Here is a 17,533-nt window from a genome sequence, read left to right on the forward strand (position 1 = left end):
CCGTACATTATTCACTTATTAAAAAAAAAAAAGAATAAATCTCTTGCTCATTTGCCTCTTTATTTAAAAAAGCATGGTCCAATGGATGGGCAAAATTCTGAATTTAATAAAAGGCATTTAGCAATAACAAATAATTATTCCATAAAATTGTACAAATTATATCTGTTGTTTATTGCTTGATATGTTGAATATATGTTCACATGTTGAATACATTTTTCACCACTATTAATTTTTCCATCTAAAGAGTTTAGATCTCACAATTCCTTTTTTCTTAGAATTGCAATAATTATTTTTTTTAAGTCTGAATTGTGAGAAAAGCTTTAAATTACCTTTTTAATTGTTTTATTCCATGGCATTTAACAGGCGTCAATTTTACAAACAAAATGTTTATAATTTTTATAATTTTATAATGTGTATTCGTGCTCTGTCTAAGTTATGTGAGCTATAATTTCAGAGAAAAGAGACCACTATAGTTTGTTGGACCATTAGTTGTACTCTCTCCCTCTCCACCTGTTTCTCTCTCTTTCATCTTCTCTCACACCATCCATTGTCCTTGTGTCACACTTGCCAATCAATTTGAGTTTACTTTAGTCAAAATTAAACACTATTATCAAGATGAATTGGGAATAGTCCTATTTCCTGCATTTGTCCATCAGTAGTACATTTGACCACATCCCTCATTATACAACCAGGAACAAATATAGCTCCAGACTTTGGTCTGTAATCTGAATGCTTATAATAGGACAGCTGACATGAATTACCTTTGGTATGTTTACACCTGCGACTGTGTGACATGTTATACTTCTCATAAAAGTCTAAATATCATGCATTTAGGAGCTCATATTGAGAGACTAACATACAATATTTGTACATTTAAAAATAATGTGTTATGCATGAAGGCAGGGGCGTAGCAGCCATTTTAAAAGTGGGGGGGACAGCTGTATGGTGATTTGACCCAAAGCTGCTGTTCATAATAAATTCTAAATAGAATACCAATTGGCATTTTACTTTTTCAAATTTGGGAACATGACATGATAGCTTACAGGAACCTATTTTTGTTAAATCATACTCAAAATTTAAAAATACTGCAGGACTTTGAGACCAATGGGAGACCATCTATAATTTTTTATTTTTTTATGAAATAAAGATATTTTATGATATTTACAATATTTCAGTTGCACTACATTTGAACAATAACTTTTTTTTTTTTTTACAGTTGGACAAAAACAGGTGTTAAATGAGTATACAGATTACATATACAGTAATTTTATACAAACATACATTTTATGAAAAATATGAGACAGATGATCTGTGAAAAAATCAAGCTCCTCTGGCTCCTCCCAGTGGTCCTATTGCCATTTGCAGAAATACATCACTCCCGGTAAAAAACAACCAATCAGAGCTGCGGTCCGTAACTTTGTGTGTTTTCAAAATGTAGAAAAATGTATATAATAAGTGAGTACACCATGAATCCATTTTCCAAACCGTGTTTTTGGCTTGTCCTGAATCACTAGGGTGCACCTATAATAAGTGTTTATATTCGGACTATTTTAGATTGCTTCGGGGATACCGCGGCGGAGTAACCCAGTACCTTTGTGATTCTTCATAGACATAAACAGAGAGAAGTAGTTCCGGCTACGATGTTCTTCTGCAAGACGCAAGCAGTTCTGTTTATGAACCGCTAGAGCGTCAAAAGTTCCCTACCGCAGCTTAAGATAGTCAATCTGCTTTTTTTTATACAAATCTCACCTGTACACATTCTGGAGAGGTTGAGCAACTGCCCCCTCTCTCTGCCAGTGACGTTACAGCCTGCCTTTCCTACAGACTAGTTAGGACATAAAGTAACAGTTATGAATTAAAAGAATAAAATTTGATAAAGTATTTTAAGATATTCGTTGCAAAACAAATATGATTTATTGTGAAATGATAATTTTACTCCGCGAGCAGCACGTAGACAAACAAAAGACAGCAGAAACCAATAACATTGTTACGTCTTATTTAGCAGACGCTTTTATCCAAAGTGACAATTAGGAGAGCATTTAACACACTGAATCCGGCGCGACGTGACGAGGTCCATACGGGTTCAATAGGTTAAATCATGAAAACTTTATCGCGCGATTCGTGTCATCGCGACATACTGTAACATACTTACAGTGTGTGTTTGAAAAAGGATGTAATCGTCCTTTGCTTTTTTCTGGGGTGCATTCCCAGACGGCCTAATAGCAAAGTGAACGAACGAACGAAAATTCAGAAGAGCAACAAGAGATTTGAAGCTCATAGCAGACGCGCCCAGGAGATGATTCGCTCTGTGATTGGCTGAATGTTACTTCACTCAAATCTAAGTAACAAATCAGAGAACACTACAGGAAATATTCACGCTGGATCCTAAAAAAAAAAAAAAAAAAAATTAGCAGGGGTCAGAATCACCTGTTTCTAAAAGTGCGGGGGACGTGTCCCCCCCGTCCCCCCCGGTTGCTACGCCCCTGCATGAAGGCAAAGGGGAATTAAATTAGTGACAATATTCATATAATATTAACTTTGTTAATTTGATATTATATCATAATTTCCATAATATTTTTTTTTATTGTTCAGTATTGTTGTGGGATTTAGAATATGCCTGTGTATTGTTGAAATTAGAAACACATTTAAGGTTTCACTGACATTCTCATTCAGCCTTATGATTAATAGTAAAACAGTGCACCATTTACCTCACCCCCCCACCCCCGTACCTCCTTCAGCATCTACCTTCCTCTACAACAGAGCTCCCTTTCACTCCTTTTTCCACCTTCCACTCACTTATAAATAAAGTCATCATCATCATGATCGCTGCCATAAATTACCGACTGACGTCAACAAACCCTCGGACATCCTAAAAAGTGTAAATAAAAACACACAAATGAAATGGGCTTGTTAAAATCATTAGCCCGAGTCCGTGAGAAGCATATAAAACGAATAAGACAGTTACTCAGCACTGCAGCGATTTCATTTCCACAGCTGCTGGTCTGTTTGCCTCGGCTGGTTTGTGACTTAACATTACACCCTGTTTGAGATGCATCCTTTTTATTCCAGAGCTTTTCTTTGTGCTTTTCTGTTTCTTTGTGCATGAGTGGTGCAGTACAGGATCTGCAGTTATCTGTCAATTTATGTTTTCCTAGATATTCATCTGTCATCCTTTTCTACCCCTCCCAGGCTTACGTTGCTTTTTTGGTCTGTCTTTTAATGGAGGCTGGGCAAAAATGAGAAAGCTTTAGTTCAAAGCCAGGTTTTAAAGCAGATTAAGCTGCATTGCCGTCCTTGATCTGTGTCCTTTTATGCCTTTTGCCTCCCACCGAGTTAATGAGTGCAATCAGGACGGCAGGAGAACACATGAACACATACTGTATACCTGCACACGTGAATTCAGACACACCTACTAACCCATATATCCATATCTATGCCTGGATAAACTCAGGACTCTAGGTTATTAGGCTGTGACTTATGACAAGCAAATAATAAGTATGTTGTTGTGTGATATAATATGGTTTCCTGCAGTAGTGGACAAGCAGTATAGCTACAGTTATTAGTCTCATTCACAAGATTTTGAATGCTTAAAGGTATATATTTTTCTTATACTAACTTTGTCTGTCCTTCCAAATCTGTATGACCTTTTTCTGCTTTGAAAAATGTCTGTTTTTTTTTTCAGATGTCCTTGTTAACATGCCGATACTAAGTAAATATAATTATAATTTTAATTATAATTATAATTATAATTAATTAATTTGTTTTTTAATCATAAAATTTTCGAAGGGCTATAATGTTGTGTTTATGTACCCTATATATATATATATATATATATAATTATATATATATATATATATATATATATATATATATATATATATATATATATATAAAAAATTTTTTTTTTTTGTGAAGACAGAGCTTTTGTGAGAAAACAGCAATTTGGTGTGCAACAGGTGAGACTGGGGGTATCTTTGGTAACAATAAATCCATAAATAGATTAATCCAAAACAATTATTTGTGAGAACTACAGTTTGTTTAACATATTTATAATGCAACTTGCAACATGGGTGGACATGCACCATTTCTAAGGTTAGTAGCTCAGACTCAGAGCAGTCAATAACTGCATGTCTTTTGTCTTAACTTGTTGATTCGGTGCTACTTTCATCTCACCAGAAAGCCCAGGAGAAATGACTTCAATGAACTAGTATTTCATGTCTTTTCACAAGTCCTCACATTGATTTTACTGCTTGTCAGTTCAGTGTTGTCTCCTTGCATTGCCCTTGTAAAGCCTCCAGAGCCTCCACACAAAAGCCTCACATACTTTACCTCTCTCGCTTCTCTGGGAGAGATCTGAAAATCATTGGATTATGGAGCAGGAGCTTCCAAAGAGATCTGAATTCAGGTGTCACCTGAAGTCATCACAGTCAACAGAGCAAATAACCACAAAAACATCTGTTATCAACCCGGATATGATGTAGGTATTGATGTATTAATTATCAAACTGTTTTCTAGAAAGTAAACATTCTCAGATTGTATATTCCGGCAAAGTTTTACACATAACACAAAACATAACATCCAGTAATGTTAATATAATGTTTGTTCAGGGTAATCAAGTTTTTAATAAGATTCTCAAAATAGTAGCACAGAAACATTTTTTATAATACATATAAATAATATTTAAATATTTACTATCCGAGAACATTTATAAATAACATTTTCATAACTTAATGAGAATGTTAGCAAAACATTTTTATGAGCCGGGGAAGCTGCTCTTTCTGGCAGAAAACATGTTTAAATCACACGCCTGATCTTGGGTTTTTCAGCACTTTTATTATGAAGAAGCCTGCCGATAATACACTGCCAGACAAATGCTCTGTTAGAGGAAAAACAGCTGTCTCTTTAGTTTCGGGCCACAGAAGAAGGTCTGCATCTATAGAAAGCCTTCTGAGGTCAGTGAGATGTGGAACTGCTCTAATCTGGCCCTCGTTCCTGTCCAACGGGGCCCTGGAAATGTTCCCTTCAATAAATCTGCTGATCATGGGAAATGATTGCAGCCTGCTCTATGTCTGCTTGATTTGTGCTGCAAATGCATTCTGCCTCCGAGATATCTGTCCAAATCCACAACAATCGGAGAGGCTCAAGAGACACACTGTTTTTGAGTGCAGTGTGTTCAGGGGTACTGTATAGTAGTCTGAGTTCCTGACCACTTTGGTAATATTTCTCTTGTTCTTCATTAGCCATCATGCACATACCTGGTTAAATAAAAAATACTACTGCTACTATATGCAGTACTTAAAATATCTTATTAATTCTATATTTTCCTTTTTTTGAGAATGTAACAAGACTGACATTTTATCAGTAATTTAAAAAAGGCGCCTATTTAGAATGCAAATAATTGTTTTATGAAACTGGAGAAACCAGGGAGAGTTTGTTTCAATGTCTGTACATCATATATATTCCCATATTTTCTGTTACAGTTTAGAAATTTACACTTTAAACCAAAACTTATATTATTCGTAAATTACAGTGTCAAGCACAACTAGTGCTGTTTTTAATGCCCTATTACATCAATAATAATAATAATAATAAATAAAATAAAAATATTTTAATATTTTAAATGTTGTGCATAAATGTATCAGGAGCCCTTACTTTAATAGTAAGTGGACCTACTTGAGAATGATGGAAATTATCTAAAAATCACAAACTATTTCATCAAAATTGACATGTCATGCTTGCAACAAAATAACTTATAAAAATCATAAGTCTCACCAGTGCCTGTGAAAGAGGATATTCAGCATAAAAGCTGATATTACCAAATTAAATTATATAAATAAATATAACCTTTATAATTTATTTATATAAAATAATTCAACCTTCAGTGGAATACAAATCAGAATATAATTTGCAAATAGCTGAAGTCACAGACCTTTCAGAATTTATACGTAAGTAAACACAATATGTATTGTATAAGTCAGCTGGCAAGAAGTGCAATCACACCCAGGGCAGGTTAATGGAAATATGGAAGCAAACATTAGCATAAATCACACGGTCTGAACAGTGTCACTTTGACCCAAACTGTGACAAAGAGTTTCGGCTTCCATCTATCTGTTCTCTGTCACAGTGAAGATGGATGTATAAGAACACCTCGCGTTACTGGCTCCTCCCCTCATCTAACAACACATGAGACCTGAGAAAAAGAGAGAAGAGAGGGAGCGAGGGAAGAGAGAGGACTAGTGAATGTAAGAGATATGTTGTTTATACTGAGCCCAGCTCAAATTCAACGCCATCAGTGCACCGGTGCTCATGTAATGTGGGGAATTAAGGGACATTTCTTGGAATAAATGGCATGCTTCTATCCAGTGGATGCATGAAGAAAAGGAGCTCTGAATTCTGTGAAAATGAACTTAGGTGAAAGCTGCAAAACTCCAGCTTTACAAGTTCACATGGGATGGTGAAATATCTCAACGCTCTTCATAAGCACAGCGGCTCTTCTGTCTACTAACCATCACAAAGAACAACTGCAGCTCTGAAGAACTGAACGAGGCTCCTCACAAAACACATGGATTATTGCTGCTGATTCAAGAGAAGAGAGTAAGTTTTTAATTTAAAAAAAATACAATTCATCTAAACAACAATAAATTTATTTTCTTTTTGAGTTTGTTTTGCCAATAAAAATACATCCTTAAAACATTTATGCAAACAATTATTTGAAGAGCAAAATTCTGGCTTGTTTTCAGATCATATTCTGTAATTTATCTGGAATATCTTCACCCCATTGTCACCCCCCCCCCCCCCATTCTAAGCATACATCTAACAAAATCGAGTTTTACAGTTTAATTAATAGTTAATTAACAAAAACTAAAGAAATCTTGTTGGAAGGATGAGATATCAAAAAACTGTCAAATATTAAAGTGTAATTTTAAAAGTGCCAAGAGACCATTTTCAGTGTTATGCAATATGCAAGCTCTGTACATTCCAGTGGAATGGACACATAGTATATAAATGCCATATTGACAGGTCTATAGTTTTCCTATGCTCGGCGGTTATTTGATTTATTTATTTATTTTTCTTCTGAACTCAAGGGCAACTAGAAAGGTCACATTGAATTCTATTGAATTGTTAATAACTTGTGTTATAATAAAGAAAAGGTTTCCTTCTATTTGATTCATGCATTTTAGTGTAATAGAATAAAGTAGAAGCTACTATAAAAGTGATAAGCACGCACTGACAGAGTTGAGCTGAGCATGGAAGTTTTACTGAATAATTGTCATCCGTTAATTAAATAATTGTCAAAAATAAGGGTTTTTGCCATGAAATTTGACATATTACTATATGACATGTTATAATATATATATACATTTAACTAATTTAAAACATTTTAATTTTTTGAGTTCAAGTGGTGAAAATACTTTCCATATCATATAAATCATATAAACCTAAAATCTTGATCTTGAAAGTCCACTGACATGTAAACAACCAAATGTGGAAACAAAGCACTATTCATGTGTTTACATTTAATGGAAGTTTGATGAGTTTTGCTCATGCAGACTTGTCATGTGCTCACGGTGTGAGAATAATGCTTCTTTATCATCTAACTAATCCCTCAGAACATGGAGAATGTTACATTGCATAAACATTGCATTGTTATTTCTAGCAAAGTTTTGACTTCTGGAAAAAGTATAGAGTCTCTCAGGCCATGGGGATGGATTCCATTTGATGCCGTCAGTAAAGGCCTGAAGGGAACCCAGGGCTGGCCGGTAGCACAGCAGCATTTAAACATTGTATGTGTAGATAATGGCCATATCATGATCTAAAATTCAGCCTTTTGTGTAGCTCTTGTGTAAGTGTAGGTGAGATTTAGTATTAAAGAATGAAAGATGAAACAGTGCAATAAAGATGACAAATGTCATTTACTATTTTTATTTTATCATGGCATATTAATCTAGTTCTTATGGTTTCTCTCAGCTTTCTGAAAACTTTAATCCTACATGAGATTCCTTAAGATGGTTTTAAGTCTGTGAATTTGAAAGTAAATATTCTTATTGGGTGTGAGAAGCTGTTGCAATCCAAAAGGGAAGTTTTGGACACATGCTGATGCAATATTTAAGTGTGTGATTGATTGAATTAATAAGGTGGTGAATACTATTATATGATACAGCGCAGGAATCCATGACCTGGAAAATTAATTTGTAATTGCATAAGCCATTGGAGGATGAAACGAATGAAAAGTATTTTGGAAAGAAATTTAATTTTTAATGATGCACTCGATTGCTATTCAACCTGACCAGTTCTAGATGCTCACCATCTCGAGCAATTATTATGACCTAGGCATATCTGAAATTCTGCCGTATCGCAAATCTATTTCAAACCCTCTTTTAATTACTTTGCATTTAAATGTATTTATTGTCAAATATCTTTATATTGTCAGTATAGAAGGTAAAAACAAGAGATAAAAATAAAAGAGATATTAATTGTAAGATAATTTATGAATCATACAAACCTTAGACACACTTGCACGTGTGTAAATTGATATATTATTGGAAATATTTTAATTAAAGTGCATATGCGTAACTGTCTTTTTTTATAAATATGGTCAAATATTATATCACATTAAAAGGATGCAAAACACATTGTTATAAATGATCTACTATTACAATGACCATAATTCATAGTACAAATTAATTAATTTTTTTTTTTTTTATAAAAACTCCACGCAAAATAAAACTGCTCAAATAATAATTAGTTTGACCTCCACACTTTCTTTCAAAAAACCTTTCCATTTGCATAAACCAGACCCTGACGCATTTAATAAAACACAATTTGCTGAACAATTATTTCATGGCCAATCATTCTGAAGCAACCTGAGGTGATCTGTCCTTTGCAGTCTATCCATGTTTAAAACACTTTCAAATATTATGCATAAAAAGCAGCTTGCAAGAGCGAACTGCTTTTTCTGTATCATCAGCTATATTTAGTCTAGGTCAACATTTCTGCTGCACCATATTAGTGGATTCCTCCGAGGGAAAGGGATTCAAGGAAGGTAGAAAATGACAAAGCAAGGGTAAACTAAACAGCTCATGCGTTAGCTGCTTCAGAGAATGACCTCAAACACTGCTGTGACAGGGACACTCGCTTTTATTTATGACTGGACCTGGAAAGCCAAAGTGAAAGACATCTAAAAAAAAAAAAAAAAAAAAACTAATTCTGTAAAAAAGCAAGAGTTTCAGAATGATACTATTTATATTTGCTAAAAAAGGATTAAGTGTTTCAGGTATTATTTATGAGGTGCTGTTAATGATTTTTCTAAATGAGATGTTCTAATTTCAGTCAGACCACTATTCAGATTCAAAGAGTTAAAGAGTTAACATTTATTTCAGATCACTGATTATGTATATGTATATGTCTATCTGAAATTGATTTTCTGCCAGAAAATTTGAAAGGTGGATGACATAAAAAAGAGAAACTGTAGGCAGAAAAGCAGTATATTGTGCACCTCTGTTTTGAGATTACTGGACTATGATATATGATTCATTTCATCAGAGTATAATGGAATGAATGAACAAGAATTAGATCCAGATTAGATTAGTATCCAGGTTCAACCAGTCTAGCATCAAGGAAGATGGCATCAGTTTCACAAAACAACATAAAACCTGCAATAAGTCAATTTCTATTTAACACAGCCTTTCTTACTGTCATATATGGATAATCTTTACTTTGGTATGTAAGGTCTTTCCTAGTTATTTCTCTTTTGTGTGTTCTCGTCTCATGCCCTGTACCCCACCTCCTCTCCGTTTATTTAACCCAGCGTCCCATGCTACCATTCTTTCTCAAACTGTCAGTCTCGTTCTTGCAACTTATATTTTCATTTGTTCTATTTATTTGCATAGTTAAGAAAATAAACCAGATTTTATTGGGATCAAGGAGCAGTTGATAACAGACAGAGAGAGGAAGCGGTAGATATGGGATAAGAGAATGGGCGATGGAAAAATAGAGGGAGGAGGAAGGAGGAAGAGGACTCAGTCATGGATGAGAGAGATACTAGTGGAAGCAAACGTGATGGACCAAGCTAAGTAGGATAGTAGGAGTCAAATCAAGACAGGGAAAATTTAGAAAAGAAAACAAAAAAGACAAGACCAGACAGACTTGTTTTGGGGTGAAAAACAGCACCCTTGGGGAATTTAACAAGCCAAAGATTGTAAGAGGAAACAGATTGGTATTCTTGCTTTGTGTGTCTGTGAAATTGCTAAACTAACTGAGTGGCAAAAGTTCGAATCATGAAACAAGATTAAAGATGAGAGTTTCAATGCCATGTGTGATGGCCATGTTACATTAAAATATTTAGAAGTTCATTATAATTAAGATTTTTTACGTTCTTTGAAAGACGTCACAATGGTTACATTTATTTGATCAAAAATACAGTAAAAACTGTAATATTGCAAAATATTATTACAATTAAAATAAACTATTTTCCATTTTAATATATTTTTACAAGTAAAAAGTCTTTTTTTTCCTTCTCAAAGGCCCTTCAAAAATTATTCTAATATGCTGATTCTCATCTTTTCTTACAGTTTTGAGATAATCATGCTTTCTTTTTCTTGCAGATGGAGACTGTCTCAGGGGAGGCAGGTTGGGAAGGATCTCTCCATGCAACCGTTGCATTGTCTAACTTCTCCTCCTCATTCTCTGAGCATACTGGACTCAACAGCACTTTCAAAGGAGGATCACACTTCTGGTTGGTGTCTCAAAACAGCTCAATAAACCCCACTCAGATGCCTGGTCCAGTCAGGGTGCGGGACATGTCTCTGGCTAAAGCTGAGATTGGAGTTCTGGGCCTGGTTCTCGCTCTCACAACACTAGGGAACAGTTTTGTTCTGTGGGTTCTGTTGAGGCGGCGCAAATACAATGCACCCATGCACCTTTTTATGGTCAATCTGTGTGTTGCAGACCTTGTGGTGGCGTTTTTTCAGGTGAGCTGAACTTTGTATAATGCTTAGTGTAGCATTTTGTCTTTTAAGTGACTTGTCAACAGCAGTTCACTAATGTTTTTCAGGTGCTTCCGCAGCTAGTATGGGATATCACAGAGAGATTTCAAGGTCCTGATGTGCTGTGCCGCTCAGTGAAATATCTGCAGATTGTGGGAATGTTTGCATCCTCTTACATGATTGTTGCTATGACAGTGGACCGCCATAATGCCATCTGCTGCCCCCTGCAGGCTTACAAAGGAGGGGCAGTTTCACACTGGAATACACCCATTATGGTAGCCTGGGGTCTAGCCCTTCTTCTCAGTGTGCCACAGGTACTAGTCGTAAATATAATGTAAGGTTTAGGCCTACTACACTTAAAAAGTTTGGTAGTATCAGTCAGTAAATATGTATTCTTAAAGGTATCACATGAAAATTAGAATTTGCTGAAACTGCACTTACCCTCAGGCCATCCAAAATGCTGATGAGTTTGTTAACAAACCAATCAGGTATGGAGAAATTTCATATATTACATTACTTGATCACCAATGGATCCTCTGTTGTGAATGGGTGCCGTCAGAATGTGAGTCCGAACAGCTGATAAAAACACAAGCAGCCTAATCATTAAGACTCCAGACCATTGATTAAGATTGTTTTATTGTGATTAAATCCATCATTAAAGGAGTTTTTCACTTCCAGAATGTACATGTTGTCATTTACTCACCCTCTAATTGTTTCAAACCTGTATGGCTGATGATACACGGGGCAACTTTTTGAGCAAATTTGCTGGGCAACTGTTTTTTTGGGCAATGTTGCTTGGGCACTTTCCCATTGAGAATGGGTGACAAATTTTTTATCTGGATACTTTAGATCAGTGTCTCACCTGATTGCCAATTGACACAAACTTTGGCCAAAGTTGCCCGGCAACATTGCTTAAAACGTTGCCCAGTGTATCATCAGCCTATGAGTTTCTTTCTTCTGTTAAACGCAAAAGAAGATATTTTGAAAAATGTTGATATCCGATTAAGAACAGTTCATGGGCACCACTAAATTCCATAGTATTTTTATTTTCCTACTATGGAAGTCAATGGTGCCCATCAATTGAATGAAATTTTCATTCTAGAGGTAAACTACTCCTTTACGATATTTTAACTTCAAACTGTGGTTTCTGGCCATTATAACATTGCTTCCTTGCCTCTGTTTCACAAGACATTAACTGATGCACTGGAGTTGTGTGGATTACTGTGTTTTTATCAGCTGTTTGGACTCTCATTCTGACGGCACCCATTCACTGTAGAGGATCCAATGGTGAACAAGAGATATAATACTAAATTTCTCCAAATCTTTTCTGATGAACAAACCAACTAATCTAAAACTTCAATAATCTGACTGAGTTTTGCTTTTCAACAGTTTTCCCATTATTTTTAACCTTCAGGTCATTACTAAAACCAATATGCTGCTGTTTATTCCATTCTGAAATGTGCTTCCAATGCTGTCTTCCCTACAGGTGTTTATTTTCTCCAGGTCAGAGGTCTCTCCGGGGGTGTTTGAGTGCTGGGGGAATTTTGCTGAGCCTTGGGGGCTGAAAGCGTATGTCACCTGGATGACTGTAGCGGTGTTTCTTATCCCTACCTTTATAATCACCGTTTGTCAGGTACTCCTGATGTCTGTGCATTCCATTTCTGTCTGTAAACCCAGTTTACTCATTCACCTTATAAAAAAATACATAAATATTAACACATTAGTTAAGAATTATTACTAGTGGTTGCAGTTTAAAAGTTATTAACGTATGATTTACTACAGTGTTTTTTTTTAGATCAACATACACAAAGAAGATAAGCTCTGTGACCAACAGAAGTTTATTATTCTTACACATTTTGTTCATCAAGATAATCTTCACAAATAAACAGAACTTTTATGAATTTTAAAGCCTATTCAATTACCGGATGTAACAGTTAGGATATATGAACTATGGTTTTTATTTAAATTCAATAAGTTGAAAAGTTTGAGTTGAGTATAATAAACATATTATACTAGAGCATAATAAACGTGGTCTAGTGAGTAGATCCTGTTTGGTGTGATTGGTGTTTGTTTGGTGTTGTCCCATTTATCCGATTGTTAGCAAAAGCCTTTTTCAAAACACCTAAAAGCTTTTAAAAATCACAAGTGGGATACTGCTAAAACCTTTCATGTCAGAATAAAACATAAAGATATCTTGAGCTTGTGTTAACCACCAAACTTATTTTAGGGATTTAAGCAATTAAAAAAATAAATAAATAAAACTGACTTCAGGACGATGGAAACAGCAGCACAAAAATATTTCCAGGCTGTTTATGAGAACTCGTTTCCAGGTTTAAGGACTCATTCCTGCAGCACTCCACTGAAATGTCTCAGCTGTGATCTGCATGGAAAAAGGACTTTTGAGATCTTGAGATAAAGCATGATCTTCTGGGGTGACAATAATTTGAGAGAAAGCGGATCCCCCAACATGTATCGCAATGCGTGTTTGGTGAGATTCTGCTCTCTGACATGGCCAAAGGTTTTTGGTCAGAGAAAATCTATTTCAGGAGAGGAATTCTCAAATGTGCAGATCTTACCCTTCACCAGCTGATACAGTTCCCAGGAGGTCATTCTTATTTAAGAAAGAGTGCACATTGCATAAACCAAACCTAAAACTGCTTCTCAGTGTGGACAATGTGTTTTTGGAAACAAAACATCTTTTGAAAACATTTAGCAAGAATCTTCTCAAGGCTGGTCTTGACCATTAAACTCCTGCAAAGTAAGCTTCCAGGCTAACGTCTTTCTGGCATGGAAAAAAATTCCCAGAAAAATCCACAAAGACTGCAGAAATGAACAAACTCTCACATTATGAACTTACATGTGTTAAGTTGTTTTTGCTGCTGACCTGCAGATGTCTTTTGACATCTTGTGAATGTTTGTACAAATGGTGTGTTTCATTTGCTGTTAACATTTCATACTTGTCACTGGTGATTCAGTTCAACTATACAAAGCTTTTAATTTACTTCAGTTAAACGTCCCATACGGGTTTGGTTTATAAATAAGATTTCCATTAAGAGAGGCTTTCTCCATAATTCACTTAATAAATGCATGGAAGAGATTGGAAAGCAGTGATTGTCAACACTGTACATTATGAATATCTTCTTTATGTAACATACCGGATCCAATTCATCAGCTCTTTGGCAGATGCTCAATGTTCTAAATTTGGACAGAATTCAGAACTGAGAACCGCCATTGTTCGTCTATAAAGTAAAGCTGTATCTTTCAAGTTTCAAGTAAGAATCCGTTTTTTGAACAAATTATTAAAGTGAATGAATCTCATTAGTTTCCATGTGCTGGCTTGTTCGTCAAAAGTCTTTTGCTTACAAGCCAATAGCTATCGAGTGCGGGTTGTGAAGGAAAATTTCATTTGCTGGACCTACTGCAACCAGATTTCATAATTGGTTAGGATTTTATGGCTCATTTAGTCCAAATGTGGCTTAAGGCAGTATGTCTAGAGGTTAACCTAAATTAAAGATAAATAGTCAATGGTTTTAAACAAAAACACCTTGCATGAATGATTCCTGAATCTCTCATAGCAAACACTTTTATTTATTTATTTAACCTTTATTTATCCAGGTAAACTGTTAGAGAACCAACATGACCTGGCCAAGAGGCTACAGGAATAAATAGGAACATACTGTACAACTGTACATAGTCAAACACATGAAACATAGAACAAGCAATTGAATTAAAAAAGATAGACAACAAAGAAAAACAGTAATGTGCTTAAGTATAACAAGTACACAAACAATATGCACAAAAATTCTGTGAAAGAATGAGTAAACCAATCTAAGTGAATCATTTCAGTGAACCAATTCAAACGATTCGAGTCACTGACAAAATCCCCATCACTAATTTGTTAATTATAAGTTAGCGTATTATACAGCAACACCTACTTGTGATCTTTAGTAATAACCCAGGACTGAATGAAGCAGTTACATTGTATGGAATGGGTTAACATATTAAACTGATTTAAATCATAATGTGTCACTGTGCTCAGTATGACGGCCCTATTTATTTATTTATTTATTTATTTGGGTCTCTAGGTACGAATATTCAAAGAGATCCATGACAACATCTACCTGAAATCAGAATGTGTGGTTTCTGCTGACATGAAAAAGAACCTGGTCATTTTTCACTTTCCTATCTTCAAAAAACGGGCTGGTACAGTCCGAGAGAGAGCTAGATGCTCACGCAAGATGAGAGACGCAAGAGAACTCCATAAAAAGAACACCATCAGTGACTCGTCCCATTCACACACCTGCAACTCACCAGAGCCGGATTATTGTGACCAATCTGGTCAGGATGGCAGTCCCAAAGACCTGGCCTCACAGACTCACTGTTCATCCCCAGATGTGCTGCCTCGCATTCAGACCCACCCTAACGCTTTCTGGAGCAACCCTGCTTCTGTCCAGACACCACATGGGAACTCTGTTCCTCACAGGAACACTGACAACACCACCACTGAGGACTCCAGTGTTTCCTCAAACCCCTCTTTCCCGCCTTACCCCTTCCATCCACCTCTTAGAGGCATATCGAAAGCTATGTCTAAAACAGTGAGGATGACTCTGGTGATTGTGCTTGTCTACACCTTGTGCTGGTCACCCTTCTTTATTGTACAGCTGTGGGCTGCCTGGGACCCCAATCCCCCTGACCAAGGTGAGAAACTAAAGCAGTCCTCACAAGAAAGATAACATAGCCATTTTTGGAGGTAAATGCATGAGGTACACTTCATTTGGCTGTTCCATAAGGGTATTATTAATTCCTTTACAAGAGGACTGACTCAGTGGATTGTGGAAGTGCTTTGGAATGGCTGCAAATTATCAGGAAAATGTGTAGCCTGTCAATGCAATGAGTCAAGTCAGAGTTTACTATAAGAAATGTCCTGCAAATGCCCTCCATTTCTCTCCTTGCTCTATCTCTTTCCTCGTTCTATTCTCCTAAAGCCCATTTTTTCACACCAATAACTAACCTATTCCCCTGCTGCTCTTCAATCGCCAACAAGATGTTGACATCTCTCACCACAGGCCACTGAGAGCTGCTAATACACACATCTGTGCTTTTACTCAAGCTGCTTTTGATTTGGTTCAACTGTTTACTTGCAGCCAAATTTGCAACATATCGCCACTGATTGAACAGTTAAATGTCATATAAACTGTTTAGTGTAAGAGATTTTCTTACTGCGTTTCCAACAAATGGAAACTTAAACTAGAATTAATTTTAATTGCCTTCCCATTATTTCCTATTCCAGTTTAAAACTCTATACCAAGTTTGGGTACAAGATGGGGCTGGTAAGATTTTTTTCAAATAGGTTAGAATGGGTTGAAAGAAGTCTCTTATACGGTACTGTAAAATACAGTAAAAACAGTGATATTGTAACATTTTATTTGAAATCGAAATATCTGTTTTCTATTGAGGCAATGCAACTACAAATAATGCTAAAATATAACTATAAATATCCTTAAGATTATAATACAGCACTTTGTAAAGGCTATTGCTGGTTTAATCAATAATTCAGAGAAAAGTGCAAGTATAAATGCTTCAGTCATTCAGAGTGGCCCCAGGTTACAAAAAAAAATAAATAAATAAAAATAAATTATATATATATATATATATATATATATATATATATATATATATATATATATAAGATGAACAGCCAACAACAACAAAAAAAAAACATTGTTATATGTTTTTGTGCTAATGTTTTGATAAAGTTATTAAAGACTTTAACTTATAACTTGGAACATTCTATGAACATTACTAGAAATTATTTATTAAAAGAACCTTAGAAGAACATTAGCCAAAGTACTAAGGACGTTCCCAGCTAGCTTTGCAAGTTTTTCAAAAGTATAAACAAGGTAGTTGAGTTTTTAAACTTCTTTTAGATCAGCACATTTCAAGGAGTTGCTGTCTGTAATGTGGTTACACTTAAATAAGGACAAAAACTTGACCTGTACACTAATTGACTTGAAACTGATTTGACTTTCTCATTCTCAGGAGTGGCTTTCACTATCCTGATGCTGTTAGCCAATCTTAACTCCTGTACAAACCCGTGGATCTACACAGCCTTCTCCAGCAGCGTGTCCCGTGAACTTCTCGCTCTGCTGCGCTGTCGGCCAAAGCTGCCCCGCAGGAGCTCAATGCATGACCACTCCAGTGACATAAACACCTCCACTACCAAGGACAACCAGTCCTGACCCCTACAGAATAAACTCAAATTGAGTGTCAGCAGAGATGGCAATTTATGTGGGTGTCTCTGTCCTACACATGCAGAAGACATGTTGCCACATCTTCTATTCAGACTCAGAGTATCTGCCAATGTTAATGTTAATGACCAAACAGGACCAATGCATGGCATGAAGATGAATTCATAAGAATCTTATTCAAAAATAGACCTCGGAGTATGAGACTGATCTTTGCCATCTCGTGAAACAGGATAAAGAAAAGCTTACTTACTGACTGTCATAATAAACTTCAACTCTAAGAAAAATTTTAATAATTTATTA

The 17,533-nt window shown here is 35.7% G+C and overlaps 1 protein-coding gene across 1 annotated transcript; it reads left to right on the plus strand.

Moving 5' to 3' along the window:
• The first annotated feature begins 6,242 nt into the window (after positions 1-6,242).
• LOC113065528 (vasopressin V2 receptor-like) lies at positions 6,243-17,292 on the plus strand. Its single transcript, XM_026236841.1, has 6 exons — positions 6,243-6,594; positions 10,605-10,970; positions 11,054-11,299; positions 12,472-12,618; positions 15,071-15,683; positions 17,025-17,292. Exons 2-6 carry the CDS (start codon positions 10,605-10,607, stop codon positions 17,222-17,224), a joined length of 1,572 nt encoding a protein of 523 aa, XP_026092626.1. The 5' UTR covers positions 6,243-6,594; the 3' UTR covers positions 17,225-17,292.
• The last annotated feature ends 241 nt before the right edge of the window (positions 17,293-17,533 follow it).

This window comes from Carassius auratus, chromosome 48 (genome assembly GCF_003368295.1).
Source record: "Carassius auratus strain Wakin chromosome 48, ASM336829v1, whole genome shotgun sequence".
NCBI lineage: Eukaryota > Metazoa > Chordata > Actinopteri > Cypriniformes > Cyprinidae > Carassius > Carassius auratus.

What these genes read in the sequence shown, in the direction of transcription:
- LOC113065528 (XM_026236841.1), top strand. Translation starts at nt 10,605, where the DNA reads ATGGAGACTGTCTCAGGGGAGGCAGGTTGGGAAGGATCTCTCCATGCA. An exon ending in TTCTTCTCAGTGTGCCACAG is followed by an intron (nt 11,300 to 12,471) that starts GTACTAGTCGTA and finishes TCTTCCCTACAG; the next exon opens with GTGTTTATTTTCTCCAGGTC. An exon ending in CCCCAATCCCCCTGACCAAG is followed by an intron (nt 15,684 to 17,024) that starts GTGAGAAACTAA and finishes TCTCATTCTCAG; the next exon opens with GAGTGGCTTTCACTATCCTG.